At 34.1% G+C, this 14,135-nt stretch overlaps 1 protein-coding gene across 3 annotated transcripts in view; it reads right to left on the bottom strand.

Moving 5' to 3' along the window:
* Positions 1-2,023: 2,023 nt before the first annotated feature.
* Positions 2,024-14,135, bottom strand: part of LOC125820431 (SPX domain-containing membrane protein At4g22990-like) — a 174,150-nt gene continuing 162,038 nt past the window's right edge. Inside the window, exons 1-10 of one of the 3 annotated variants that reach the window (XM_049499863.1) lie at positions 13,366-13,541; positions 12,875-12,995; positions 11,965-12,276; positions 11,526-11,630; positions 10,935-11,389; positions 9,226-9,530; positions 3,835-4,013; positions 3,566-3,756; positions 3,131-3,264; positions 2,024-2,541 (exon numbers count right to left, since the gene is read on the bottom strand). In XM_049499863.1, the coding sequence (XP_049355820.1) occupies positions 2,303-2,541; positions 3,131-3,264; positions 3,566-3,756; positions 3,835-4,013; positions 9,226-9,530; positions 10,935-11,389; positions 11,526-11,630; positions 11,965-12,276; positions 12,875-12,995; positions 13,366-13,418 (2,094 nt within the window). In that variant the 5' untranslated portion in view covers positions 13,419-13,541 and the 3' untranslated portion in view covers positions 2,024-2,302. Of the gene's footprint in view, positions 2,542-3,130; positions 3,265-3,565; positions 3,757-3,834; positions 4,014-9,225; positions 9,531-10,934; positions 11,390-11,525; positions 11,631-11,964; positions 12,277-12,874; positions 12,996-13,365; positions 13,542-14,135 lie in introns of those variants that run through there. The other 2 variants (XM_049499864.1, XM_049499865.1) reach the window with 2 other exon arrangements.

Genomic DNA, 14,135 nt, shown 5'->3' with positions numbered 1-14,135 from the left:
GTTGATTGCGTTAAATCGTGAAGATTTTGATTAAAATAGTCCTTCAAGACGGAGTAACAAAAGTCTAAATTTTTGGATTTGATGCACACATCGTTTAGAGGGTTACTTGTACTCTGAATCGAGAGAAAAGCACATACGATGCTTAAAATTAGTGATGAACATAAAGAAAAAGAAGATGATGTCATTTTCCCCTCTTTTGATTTTTGGTTTTTATAGGCATATAATTTTCGAGTTTAACTTTTATATACGAAGAAAGAGTGTAATAAATGTTTAACAATCTAGTCATTTAAAAAATGTAAATAATTGTCCATATCTAGTAAAATAGTAATATGATATATAAGGAACATAATATGTTAAAGTAGGTACAAAAAAGATTGCTTGCATTAACTTAGAAAACGTTTTGTATTTATATTTTAATTCCATTGTTGACTTGGCAAATAAGTAAAACCACTTTACTTTTTAATATTTTTTTTTTGAAAATAATATTTCCTTCACAATTTGAATGAGATAATAAACCCTGTTGAGTGTTGATTGAATTGAGATAATAATATCAATTGTCAAAATAAATTGAATTGTTGCACATATTTAGAAAAGATAAAAAAAATTATCCTCAATTAATATGAATTATAATATATGTGTGTGTTCTTTTAATTAATTATATTTGTAAGATAACATTATATAAAAATTAAATTTCATACCTCTTTTGGATCCGCAAAGCTAGTCGTATGCCAAATTTATTTTAGGATAATAATGTAGAGAGCTTAGAAATCAACAAATTAAATTATGAGAGATATCACATTCATTTTTCACATAAAAGTAATAGTTGAATAAAAGGGAACTTACATAAATCCACTCGTTTAGAAGTTAATTATTTAGATATATTTTACTTTGTAATATTACGATCTTACCAGATTTTGTTGCCTCCAGATATGTTCAGATACATGGGATCAAAATTAGGTGCAATTTGTACTAGAAACATTGTATCCAAGTGGAGACATGTATCTGGTATACATAACAAATCTCTTTCGCCTCTCTCCCATCTCGCTCGCCACTCTCCTGGTATTCTGTATCTGAATCACACCAGATTCATACATATACATGTATCTAGTGTGATTCACATGTATATGAGATACCTACGAATCTTGCTCGCCTTTCTGATAGCAAAAATGCATGTATCTAAGTGTATTTTCTTCAATATATGATAGTAAATTCTTAATTTGTAGTAAAATACGTAATATTTTGAAAGTATAGATAATAATAGTATAGATAACAGAGAAGTATGTAGTTTTCCCTTGAATAAACTACTATCTTGACTTCATATTTTTTTTTTAAATCACAATTAGACATTATTCAAAAGTCTATGATGAGTTTTTTTACTTTTTAAAGAGTATTCATAACAGTTTTATAAATAAGTTTTTTACTTTTTAAAGAGTATTCATAATAGTTTTACTAAATATGGAGAGTTATTCATCTATAAAAAAAGTTGTATTGTGGCAACAACAATCGCCGCGATAGTCGCTACTAAAAATTAGTGTTTACTATTTAGTAGCAACAATAGTCGCTGCGAATATATGCTTTTTCCGCCACTAAATGTTAGCTTTGTCGCAACTATTGTCGCCCCAAATACCTCTATCAGTCGCCACTAAAAGTTAGTTTTCGCCGCGAAACCTTTATTGGTCGCTAATAAAAGATATTGTGCTATATGGATTAAGAACTTTGTAGACTTACATTTTCCTTTACTTGTGTTTCAATTATCACACATTTTTATTGCTATTTTTTTCTTGTAGGCTCTACACAACTTTCCTTATTAGTTGATATGTTGTTTTCATTATCTTTTTACTTGGATTTGTTGCACTTGTACCGAAAGTCTTTTTAAAATAATCTCTCTATCTCTACAAGGTAAGGATAAAGACCACTCAAAATATGCTCCAACCTCATAGACTTTTAAGGGTATGTTGTTTTTGTATGCTTACATTTTCTAAGTGAGAAACAACTAAGCATTAATAAACCAACACCAAAGTTGAGGTAAAGAAATACATTAACTTGTGAGAATTTACAACAATTCATTAAAAAAAAACAATCAAAAGTACATCCAACTTGGTATGAGAGTCAGCTCACTTTGTGTACACACTCAAAACTCAATTACATTCAAATTATGGATCCGCCTCTATGTACACTCCCCCCGTCCTGTTGGTGGAAGATTAAAATCCCATAGGTAGTGCCCTTCAATTCCTCTTTTCCCTTCCCCATATGTCGTATGGAAAAAAAGAAAGGTATAACAAACAAATCATCTAAGAGTGCATCAGTAAAGAGAATTGTAGGTACGACATGTTGCAAAAATGGACGTGATGCATATCAGAAGTGAAGGGAGAAGAGTAATGTTCAAGAGCTTGCTCTGCCCTAAATATCCAGCCAGAGTTATAGTTACATCAGCAATCACCCGAGCGATTGTGCCAGCTTCTGTGGATAAGAGACCCCCGTTGTAGGTTCCCCGAGAAAGCCTTGATGACATTACTCGAGAGAGAAGAGATAAATTTACACCTGGAGTCATCAGACAAATTGTAGAGATTTTAGAATGCAAATGAAAAAAATAAAATAAAAAAATATCACACGATCACACCTTCCTAAATGTTGTTAAATGTCAAAGGGGTTAGCCATTTTTGTCTGATAACCGAGAAATCCCCGAGATCAGGAATGCATGGTTCGAAACTTACTGAATAATGGGTCTGCTCCTCTTCCCTTCTTTGCTTATAAAACAGGTTTTTGTCTTGTGACAAGATAGACATTACCAAATAATAAACCTCAAACATAAATATCTTGTCTCAATTAGCTAGAGATTAGGATGCAATATATCTATCTTACTACCACGAAAGTTGTGTTATAAATGGCCGTGATACCCTCCACTGCATCAATTTTACGCGCCAAATTAGCAGATGACAAGTCCAAGCTTACTAGTTCAATGGTTCAACCATACATTATGTTCACTCCCATCAGGATTTCTCCCTTAATCAGAGGTTCTGTTCAACTACGCTATTCTTTTATATCATCATGATAGGTTCTACTTCCATTGACAAGTAAGAACCAACTATGTTTCTCAAGGAGGAAAATAAACGGAAAATAGAGATCACACCTTCTAATACTTCAGCAGATACAAACATTAGGAGGCCTGAGCAGACATATTGTGGTACCGAATACGGGATGATAACTTGAAAGCTCAGGAGTATGCCAAGACAAACCATGATTTCAGATGCCAGCAAAATTTGCCTGCAGAGAGGATGAACTTATCATCATATTCTGATCGCAAACATTCAACATGATAAAGCATAAATTCCGATGCCAAACACTCAACATGACAGAATTAAGTAATCCTTCTAAAATGTCAAATGTCATCGACAAAAAACATACACTGCAAGCAAATTACTGCACATCTATTGTATTTTCAGAATAGTTTCCGTCAATTAGCACTAAGCAATGACAAATTTGTATATAGGCAAATAGTCGTGTTTATAGTATCCTCTCTAGAAAATAAGCTTTGAAACGATATTCTTGTTACAAGATAAATTACCTGTCCTCAAAGATGTTACTTATGTAGCTCCCGACAAGAATATTTACTGGAAGAACAGTAAGGCCTAGACAAGCAAGAAAAATAGCGACAGTGCTCGTTGACCAGCTAAAGTAATATGTTGTGACGACACTAGATTCTGAAAGTAAAACCTCCATAGCATATTTCAGCATAAAATAGATTAATAATTGAACCTGCATCAAAGATGTACATGAATGGTCATTGGTTAGTATAATTCTTAATAGCACAAGCAAAAATGGTGCTCCACATACCTTCACAGAAGGAGTCAGCAATCTATATGCTTCTACTATGGAGTTGGCTGGATGACGAGACTCCTCTTGAGCTTCTTCACTGCCATCACCTTCTTGGTCACCTTCATTGTCTTGTTCATCACCCACTGATTTTAATAGCAATGGTTGCACAACACCCCTTTCCAGGGCATCATTTTCTGCTGGTATAAAAAGATTTTATATCAAACGCATTTAAAGAGAACTCTTGTTTTACCACTCCATAGACAACTTGTAATTTCGGAATTTCCAAATAATCTGTTGAATTTTGCTTTCAGTTACTGCACTAGTTTTTTATCATAATAAGTTGCTTATGTTTACGATGAATCTACTTTTTTGAATTTTAAATTTCTATTAGGTTGTTTTAGTTTTTAGAGATATTTTAGTTTTCTGATTTGCAGATTATGTTTTCAAATCGCTTATTTAAAGCCCTCTTATGCTTAATAAGATTATCACCGAGGGACATTTTCAATCAATACTTTCAACCTTTTTTGCTGCACCATCTTTTAAAAAATCAACAATTATATCAGAATTTTGTTGCTTTTAATGGACCCGTGAGTTCATTTAAGACGTACTTTCAACCACTTATAACCATACCTATTTTACACCCATTTTTACCCATGCTTATTTTTAATACAGGGCTAATATCAACCAATACCATTTTTAACCATTTTCAACCATGGAAAACAGTAATTTCTCTTAAAATTCCCACAAATTTTCACTGATGGAAACTATCTAATATGGTATGTGAAAAATGAATAATATTTTAAACCTATGAGTTATGGAAGAATTATTCGTACAAACACTCCTGGCAAACAAATTCTATCATTGTCCATATTAAGCATTTTCAAAAAAGCTTTCAGACAAGACTAGGTTATTGAGGATGGTATTTAAGCACAAAACTAAAAGAAGAAGAGAAAGATCAATATTAAAGAAAATGTGTAAGTTCAAAAACAGTCAAATGAATTCGGCACCAACTGCCAAAGCAGAAATTGAGGATGAACAATTTTTAAAAAAACTTGCAGTAACTAAGGCAAAGGAGAAGTGTTGAAATGCTTTCAGTTACAACAACAATTTATTTAGCATTAATAAGTTGCTTAGTTTAGGATGAATCTACTTTTTAAAATTTCTATTAGGCTATTTTGGTCAACCGATTTTGGATACTTTGACCAAAATCAACGGAGAAATTCAAGACAAATATAATGATGACTGTAATCAAAACAAAATCTAAGATGAATTTGAATAAAATGGAGTACCTTGTATATAAAAATTTCTATGCAAGTCTTTTTTCTTACATCACCTTCTGGATTCTCGTACTGATCAATATTTTTTCCTCGTAATACCTTGTAAGCTTTATACATAATGTCTCATAATTTTGGCAAATAACTCTATTTTTTTATATTTTAATTAATTTTAGCCGAATCCCTACAATGTATCCCTACTTGGATTTGTACCCCTAAATTTTAAAATTTAGATCATAAATGACCTGACCTCTAGATCTGCACTTGCATCACACACCGCATCCAATTCTGAGAACCATAGGTATTACCTTGTTGAGATATTTTAGCTTTTTTGAATTTTTGTTATGCAAATATTATGAAGATTATGTTTTCAAATTAGCTATTTAAAATCCTCCTACGCTTAATAAAATCATTGAGAGACATTTTCAATCAATATTTCAACCTTTTTGTTGCACCATCTTTCAAAAACCAACATAATATAACTAGATTGCTCAAAATGAAGAGTGAAAATACATGTTTTATCATTTTTATTGAATATGTTCAATAAATATGGAAATTTATAGTTAGTAACATTTTAGTTCGAATATCCGGGAAGGAGGTTTCATTTTTATTATATCATTACATTTACTGTGTTCACTTTGTACTCCTACATCATTACTAATTTCCTTTTATAAGGTAAAAGAGATTAGTAGTAATATTGTAAGAGGTTGTTTGGTATGGGGGATGGGATAGATAAAGTTATTCCATGGATTGGGATATCCCATGGGATTAATTCTGCTACCATATATATGTGATAACGTATTCCATTATTGTAGTACAAATAATTTCGAGACTAACTAATTCCCCTAACCAAATGCAAGATGAAATAGCCTTGCATTTTATCCTGTGGTTATTATCCTTTATACCAAATGACCCCTAATAGTACAAAACTTCAATAGAGATGATAACTAAACATGTGTGATTGGAGATCCCATGAAGTAGGCTCACATGGGTAATCACAAGTCGATATTAACATTGAATCACTAAAAGAGTGTTTGATTGCTACAAGTTAATGGATGAGTTTATAAGTCTTAATGAATTCATAATCCTCAAGGATGGCCTATTTAAAGCAGTATATGTAAACACATATTGGTTAAATTCATACCATATTTGGATTAATTTCATGTTCATTTGGAGTGCACAATTAACTAAGTACATTTTATTAAATTGAAAGTCAATTTCATCTTGAGACCCAAATTCATTTCATGTGTCAAGTGACATGGCATCCCAATCAAATTCAAGGCTAGCAAGATGATGTCACATGTTCAAATGATGTGGCAATTCCACTCAAATTCAAGAAGCAATCAAAGTCGTCAAGTGTTCAAACTGGCATGTCTTGACCAATCACAAGAAATCTTATCACATAGCATTTGTGATAAGTTTGATGACTTACATGAACCAATCAGAATAAGACAATAAAGTTCATTTACACTTATACTACCTACAACTATAATGAGGGGTTACATAACTTTCTATGGACATTCAGCAAACATCAACATCAACTATACAGTTCTATAAATGAGTGGTCAATGAAATTCTGGCCGGATATCAACCTAAAATAATGTCCCACATTCCTAGAGATCAAACATCTTTCTAAAAAGTCCAAATCATCCAGCAATTCGAAAAATATGAATGAAGGCCCTTAAATCACAAAGAGAATAATCAATAGAACAATAGAATTGTACTCACAAAATTCATCAATAAAAATTATTTTATTGTAGTTAATTTTCAGAATTCGGGCACGCCCAGTTCGACCAATTCTACTATTTATCCTATGAATCAAAACTTGCAATCTTCAGAATCAATTGTTGTAATGGCCTTTAGAAAGAACAACGATGATTCATGTAACATCTACATTGCCAATTTTTTTACACAACTTCGATCGTCCAATGACTCGCAACATAGTCAAATCTGGCGACTTGACTCTTTGAAGAAAAGCATATCTTGTTCTAAGATTATGACCTTTAGGAGTAAGATCTATTTTGTCCCATTAGACGAAGTCTATCAAATTGGCTCCACCTTTCCGATCAAGGATTTGCCAAACAGTTACATGGTGCTTCACCTTCCACCTTCATTGCGGCGTTGGTTGAGAGTCAATTGGCTTGGTGAGAGGTTCAACATCAACTTTTTCTTACGGTGAAAGATTGTGACTCGACTCTCTAAGGATGTAGAGATCTAACTTGCTCATAAGTTGTTGAATTTAAAGATTTTTATCTTTAATAGATTTCTTCAAGGCCTCAATGCTTTGAGTCGTCACAACAAGTTCTTCGTCGACGTTGATTGCATAAGTCATCAAGGCATTGACTTTTGTTGAGATAGATGAATCCACCAAATCTTTGAAGTCTTTGAAGTTGTAGCAGTTTGAGAGACTTCATCTGATGGGGAAAAGTGAATGTTGTCCCCAGAGGTTATAACCTTAGTACGAGAGTTGTTTATCTCTATTGTTTTCAAAGAGACCAAGTTCCCTAATCTATCCATGCCACTAGATTTGAATATGTTGTGGACCATTGCAGTTACGTTCAACAAATGCGGCAATGTAAATATTGTTACATGAATCATTGTTGTTCTCTTTAAAGGTCATTACAATGATTGATTTTGATTGCAAACATAGATTCACAGGATTTAGAGCAAAATTGGTCCCACTTAGCATACCAAAATTTGATCGCAACGAGTTTTCTAATACTGAATTAACTGCAACCAGAAATAACTAAAAGATAAAAGTAATTTTTATTGATGAATCTTGTGAGTAACCGAGTATAATTTTGTTGTTCTCTTGATTCTTCTCTCCAAAACTTCTCCATGATTTGAGAGCCTTCAGTAGTATATTTCTTGAATTGCATAATGATTTGAACCTCTCAGAAATGTGTTCAATCTCCGAAAATGTCAGACAACACTTCTTTGTTTTTAGGTTGATACTGAGGCAGAACTTCATTGACCACTACTTTGAAGAATTGTGTAGTTGATGTTGATGTTTTTTCTAATGCTTGTTGAATGTCTCTAGACAGTTATGTACGCCCCTATTCAAACTTGTAGGGAGAGAGTAGCTCAAGTGTAAATGAACTCTCTTGCCTTATTCTGATTGGTTCATGTGAGTCATCAAGCTTATCACAAATATTATGTGATAAGGTTGTTTGTGATTGGCCAAGACATGTCATTTTGGCCACTTGGCGGCTTTGGATAGCTTCTTGAATTTGACTAGGATTGCCACGAACATGTGGCATCATCATAATCTTGAATTTGACTAGGACTAGGATACTATGTCACTTGACACATGTCATGAATTTGGGCATCAAGATGAAATGGACCTTGGACTTGAATTTAATAAAAGAGACTTATTTAATTGTCCCTTAAAAATTAGCTATTCAACCCAAGTGAACATGGATTTAATCCAAATTTTGAATGAATTTAACTCAATTAAATTTATGTGTCTACATTACAAACTTGACGAATGCACCTATATGAGAGTGAAATGAGGCCGCTCTTATCTTTGACTTACAATAAGAACTACTGGTTCATAGAAATTTTATATATCATCAATAATATTGTGATAAATTTTATCCATCTTAGATTCTTAGTTTGGTTCATAATCCAATAGTCACCAAACCTATAGCATTTAGACCATAAAAGATCCAGCAAGTTTTACGGACTTTTACTTTTACCCTTTTACTCCTCACTCTTTTGTTCTTAAAATCATTTGAAATATGTGGGGAGTTGCTTTCAATTATAGAACAATATTTCAAAAGATTTCATTGGCTACTTAGAAGGTTGATCACACATGCCATGGTGAGTGACACGTGTCATGTTACCTGACGTGCAACATGACATGTGCCATGTCCTAATAGAAGATGGCTCATCTTGTGACAAGTTTTATGTTGCCTGACTTGCAACATGACACGAGTCACATCCTCGGGAATATCCACTATTTTTATAAGTAAAGTTATTTATTGAAGTTGTACCAAGAAGGTACAGAGAAGATAACAGGACATACCTGCAGCTCTCACTCCAAACATACTACATCATTTCCCCGTCTATGCATTTTTGGAATTAAGACCACAAGAACATCATTAATAATAATAAAGAAAAAAGTTGAACATACCAGCATTGGATTTCTGAGGAACATTGTTTACTTCATCTTTCTCTTGAGCAGGTTCTCTAAAAGAGATCCACAACCATATCAAATAGATTAACCATGCAAAAGCCATAACCCAACCAGGCAAAGTATCTTGGTTGAAAGTCAACTTGTAAATCTTAAAATTTGTCTGAAGTAACCCCGCAAGTGCAGGACCACATGCCATTCCTAGTGCACTAGCACTTACAAATCCTGCTGAAGCCTGCATTCGGATTCTAAGTGGCACGCAGTCACTGATGTAACGTCGGTTCACTGCTCTGGCGGAACCCAAACTGTAATTCAAGAGACAGCTTGTTAACCCTTTTTTGAGAAAAAAAAAACCATCTTGTTAACTTATAGTCAAGTACTAAGTGCTTTGTGGATATCAGAATAACCTCCCAAAAGCATAGACAATAATGACACTGAATTATGTTATAAAGATGATAAAGCAGATGATGCTACAAAAATCACGTTACAACAACAACAACATACCAAGTGTAATCCCACAAGTGGGGTCTAGAGAGGGTAAAGTGTACGCAGGCCTTATCCCTACCTTGGGAGGTAGAGAGGTTGTTTCTAATAGACCTTCGGCTCAAAGAAAGGCATATGAAAGCAAATCGAAAAAAGAAATAACAAAAGTGAAGAAATCATGGCAAAACATTTGGAAAAAATAACAGTAACTACAAAATAGTGTGATAATCGAAGTACAAGAGACAGTAGATAATGACAAAAATTGAAGAACAACAAACTACAGGAGAAATATATCGAATACTGGTATGGAAGGATAAGCGACACAATGCTCTACTACCTACTAACTTTCTACCCTAATCCATGTCCTCCACAACCTCTTATCTAAGTGCATGTCCTCATAAGGTGCAACTGCGTCATGTCCTGTCTAATCACATCTCCCTAATACTTTTTCGTCCTACATCTACCTCTCCCGAAACCATCCATAGCCAACCCCTCACACCTCCGCGTTGGGGCATTCATGTATCTCCTTTTCACATGCCCCAACCATCTCAACCTCACGTCCACATGTTGTCCTCCACCAAGACCATTCTCACAAAAATCACATTGTTTGTGAGAATTTATTGGTGTGTACGATCTTGAGCATTCCATTAAAAATTAGTCGCTATACATGGTACCCAAAGAGATGTCTTATTTGTAGTAGTCCTCAATAATTGACGTCTCTTGGAGTATGTTGCCATTGAAATCTTTTAGGTTGTGCAAATGTTTTACCAGGACTTCTTGGCCAAGCACTTTTGTTCTCAATGAGAAATCACCCAAAAGGTAGAAGAAACTTCCCAAAATGTGATCATTGAGAAATCAGTGATAGTTGGCCTAGAGTAGCTTTAAAATTCTAAATTCAACACTCAAGATCAGAATCTTGGAAATTTGGCTATAGTATCGAGAAGACAGAAATTTTTTACTTCAGCTGGTTGGATGGATAAGGAGTATTACCAACAGGAAAAGTATTTAAAAACAAAGAATGATGAATATTTCATCAACTACTAACATAGAGACATAAAGTTAATTATAGCCCTTTGCTTTAAAAATTTCAGAATATATCAACAAGTTTGGCTAGACACATGTGATCCTAGAAGGGAATAAAAGTGAGACACAATAAACTGTAATGCAAGTAGCATGCAAACTTGCACAGATGTGTTTGCAAAAAGAGGGGGTGGAGAGAGAGTTACCCGCAAAATATACGACCGATAAGAAGAACCGGTATTGATTTGAGATCATAGGCCAATGCATACATCACATTCCCCACAAAAAGAACTATACTGCTAAATACCAGAGGTCTGAAGTAAGACCTGTTTGACCAGGCACTGAAATACACAGAAGAAAAGACCTGTGCAACAGCCATGGCTCCAATCACAATTCCACAAACTGTTGCAGCAGCACCAAGGCTTATAGAATAATCATCGGCTGTTGGAACAACTATATATGTATTGATCATATAAAGGAATGTATTTGCCAGGTTCAAGAGGAGTGACATAAAATGGTATCTCTGATCATCAACATGTTCCTCAACAGGAGTAGGTAACTCTTCTAGCATGATAAGTGAACGTTGGACCGAAAAGTTAAGGAAGTTAGTTGAATAACTTAATCTATCAATAGCTGCTTCCATTGAGTCAACTACGGGATCCTGCAAAATGGCTTTACACCAGCTAAGAATATAGTAGAGCATAACCAGAAATTTGAAAAACTTGCTAGCCAGAAAAGATAATGTTACAAAACCTAAACAAATACCTAAAAGTTATCTAAAGGAAGAAGGCGAAAACCTGAAGTGGAAGAGCAGGCTGATCATAAATTGACAAGTAGCTTCCCTCACGGTCCTGAAGGTCTGCAAGATTACGAGATATTGCTCCAACAACTGCCCCTAATCCCTGCAATCATCATTGCTGGTCAGTGACACGCTACTGACACAGACGACTTACTTTAGGCCAAAGAGAGCTATTAAATTGTTAAGGCAATCCACATTTTCTCATTCATGTATAAAATAATTACTACTACTACACTTTACTCTAGATTTTTTTTCTATGAATTATGTCTTAATAACTAGAAACAATATAACTGAATCAACTGTAATATTGTTTTCAGTAAAACATAATACATAAAAAAAGAATCTAGACTAAAGTGTACTAGTAGTAATTATTTTATAGTAGCAACAGAAGCTTTATTATTAGAGGAAGACACTAGCAATTGAGTTTAGCATATTACCACATTGTTGAAGACTTGCTGAAGTTGGGAATATGGATGATTTGCCCGGGTTTTGACATAGTAATCAGTGAATTTATAGCCAAAACGTTTGTCAAATTTCTTAAGGATCTTCCGCAATCCAATGGCATTTATTTCAACAAAAAAGAGAAGCTTTAAAAGATCACGCCCCACATTTCTATAAGCTTCTCGTAGCTCAGTTACTTTGGATATATCAGGTTGTTCTTGAAGAGAATCTTGTTGTTCATTGAGTTGAGATATCTGGCTTGCAAATACCCCTTGTTGTTCCAGCAAAAATAGAACAACTTTTTCAATCTGCATTGTTATAAAGACAAAAAAGAGCTCTTATGCATCAATACTTCACAATGTACCAGGAAAACTCTTTCCTACAAGAAGAATCCTTCCAATCAACAACTAAATGCCTAGATACTACGAGCAATTAGATAAAATCAGACTAAGTCAAAGGTCTCCAAATCCCTATCCAAAATTCTACAGTAACAACATACCCAGTGAAATCCCACAAGTGAAATCCCACAACTGGGGTTTGGGGAGGGTAGAGTGTACCCAGACCTTGCTTACCCCTACCTCGTGGAGGTAGAGAGAGGTAGAAAGGTTGTTTCTGAAGGACGCTCGGCTCAATGCAGCAAATCGTAGTTATGAAAAGGACAAACGACAGTGAAGAAAACATAGCAACTAATAAGAAAAACAGTGCAAAGTATTCAGGAAAGGAACATTAACAAAATTCTACTCAAGTGAAACAACTGATGTAAAAGCTAGAAACAAAAACTAAAGGTGGCAGTAGAGATCATCAATTGAACCATGATTCTGAACATGATTCAACTCCCCAAATAGTAATAGTGTCAAACAGTTTAGGACCAAGGGAGTAGTAGGTATGCACGTAACAAATCCATACCTCCTTGTCCAGCATCCTTGAGAAATCCTTAAGCACATATCGCTGATTGAGTGCTCCAGCCTGGATTTGATCCGCATATTCCTTAACCTTCTTCTTCATTACTTTGTAATTGATATAGTATCTGAAAGCCCAAAATAATCCTTATCAATCAACATAAAACACCAGCTCGGTGCACTAAGCTCCTGCTGTGTGCAGGGTCCGAGGAAGGACTGGACCACAAGGGTCATTAAGTGTGAGAAATCAATTTTTTTGTCTGATTTCTGCTCAATCACTTTGCTTCATATAAATTGAAGGAAGTTAACTCATATCTCTTTTATTAGCACAAAACAGATTCAAATGCCCTTGGACACTTTATACTAAATTCCTTTTCTTAATTTGAGATCCTTATATAACCATAAACTTCAAATTTTAGATTCGCCTCTATCGAGCAACATTAGTTTCCAACAAGTTGAAATAAAAAGAAAGGATACAAAGAACATTGGAGTACATACCCTTGCCATTCTTGAATTTGTCTTTCCTTCAACTTCTTCCCAAAAGCAACCATTTTTCACTCTAGTTATCCCAAATCACAACTGAGATAAACTGCAAATCAAACAAATCCCAATTATCATATGATCTAGCAGAACACTATTAACACAAACAACAACTAAAATAATTAATAGAGACGTGTTGGATTTTTGGGTTGACTTATCATGGCAAAATAGTAGAGCCAAATTACATAAAAAATAATAATATTAATAGAGTCTCAAAACCTTTGTTGATAGTGACAAACAATAATGCACTCATTTTCTCAAATTATTTTTATAATCAACTAGATTAGTTAAATTTCACATGATCAATTTCCTAAATAAAGTCACTATATTTATAATTACTGTCACTCTAACACTGCCAAAAATAAAGCCCTAAAATGATTTTTACCCATATCTAGAATTTTTTAGCAGAAGAAAACACCTACACAGATGGCAGAAACAGCAATAGATACACCCATTAAAACTCTGATTACAGATCTGAAAACTCCACTTGTCTTTGCTCTTTTTTTTTTTTTTTTTTTTTGGTTTTCGATCTCGGTATTCACGTTGAAGTCCGACTAATTCACAGTATCGGCCCCAAATGGGTAAGTACTCCATTCCAAAGGATTTTTTTCATATCCACGCTCAAATTCGAAAACTCTGATTAAGGAAAATGAGTCGTTGCAACATGTTTGTTTGATGATTTTTTTTCCCTTTTTTTGAACTTGGGAGTAGAAGAAGATGGGTCTTAT

Source organism: Solanum verrucosum, unplaced genomic scaffold (genome assembly GCF_900185275.1).
Source record: "Solanum verrucosum unplaced genomic scaffold, falcon-dt-bn FXZP01000229.1, whole genome shotgun sequence".
NCBI classification, from domain to species: Eukaryota; Viridiplantae; Streptophyta; class Magnoliopsida; order Solanales; family Solanaceae; genus Solanum; species Solanum verrucosum.
This window is presented reverse-complemented; position numbering and strand designations above follow the sequence as displayed.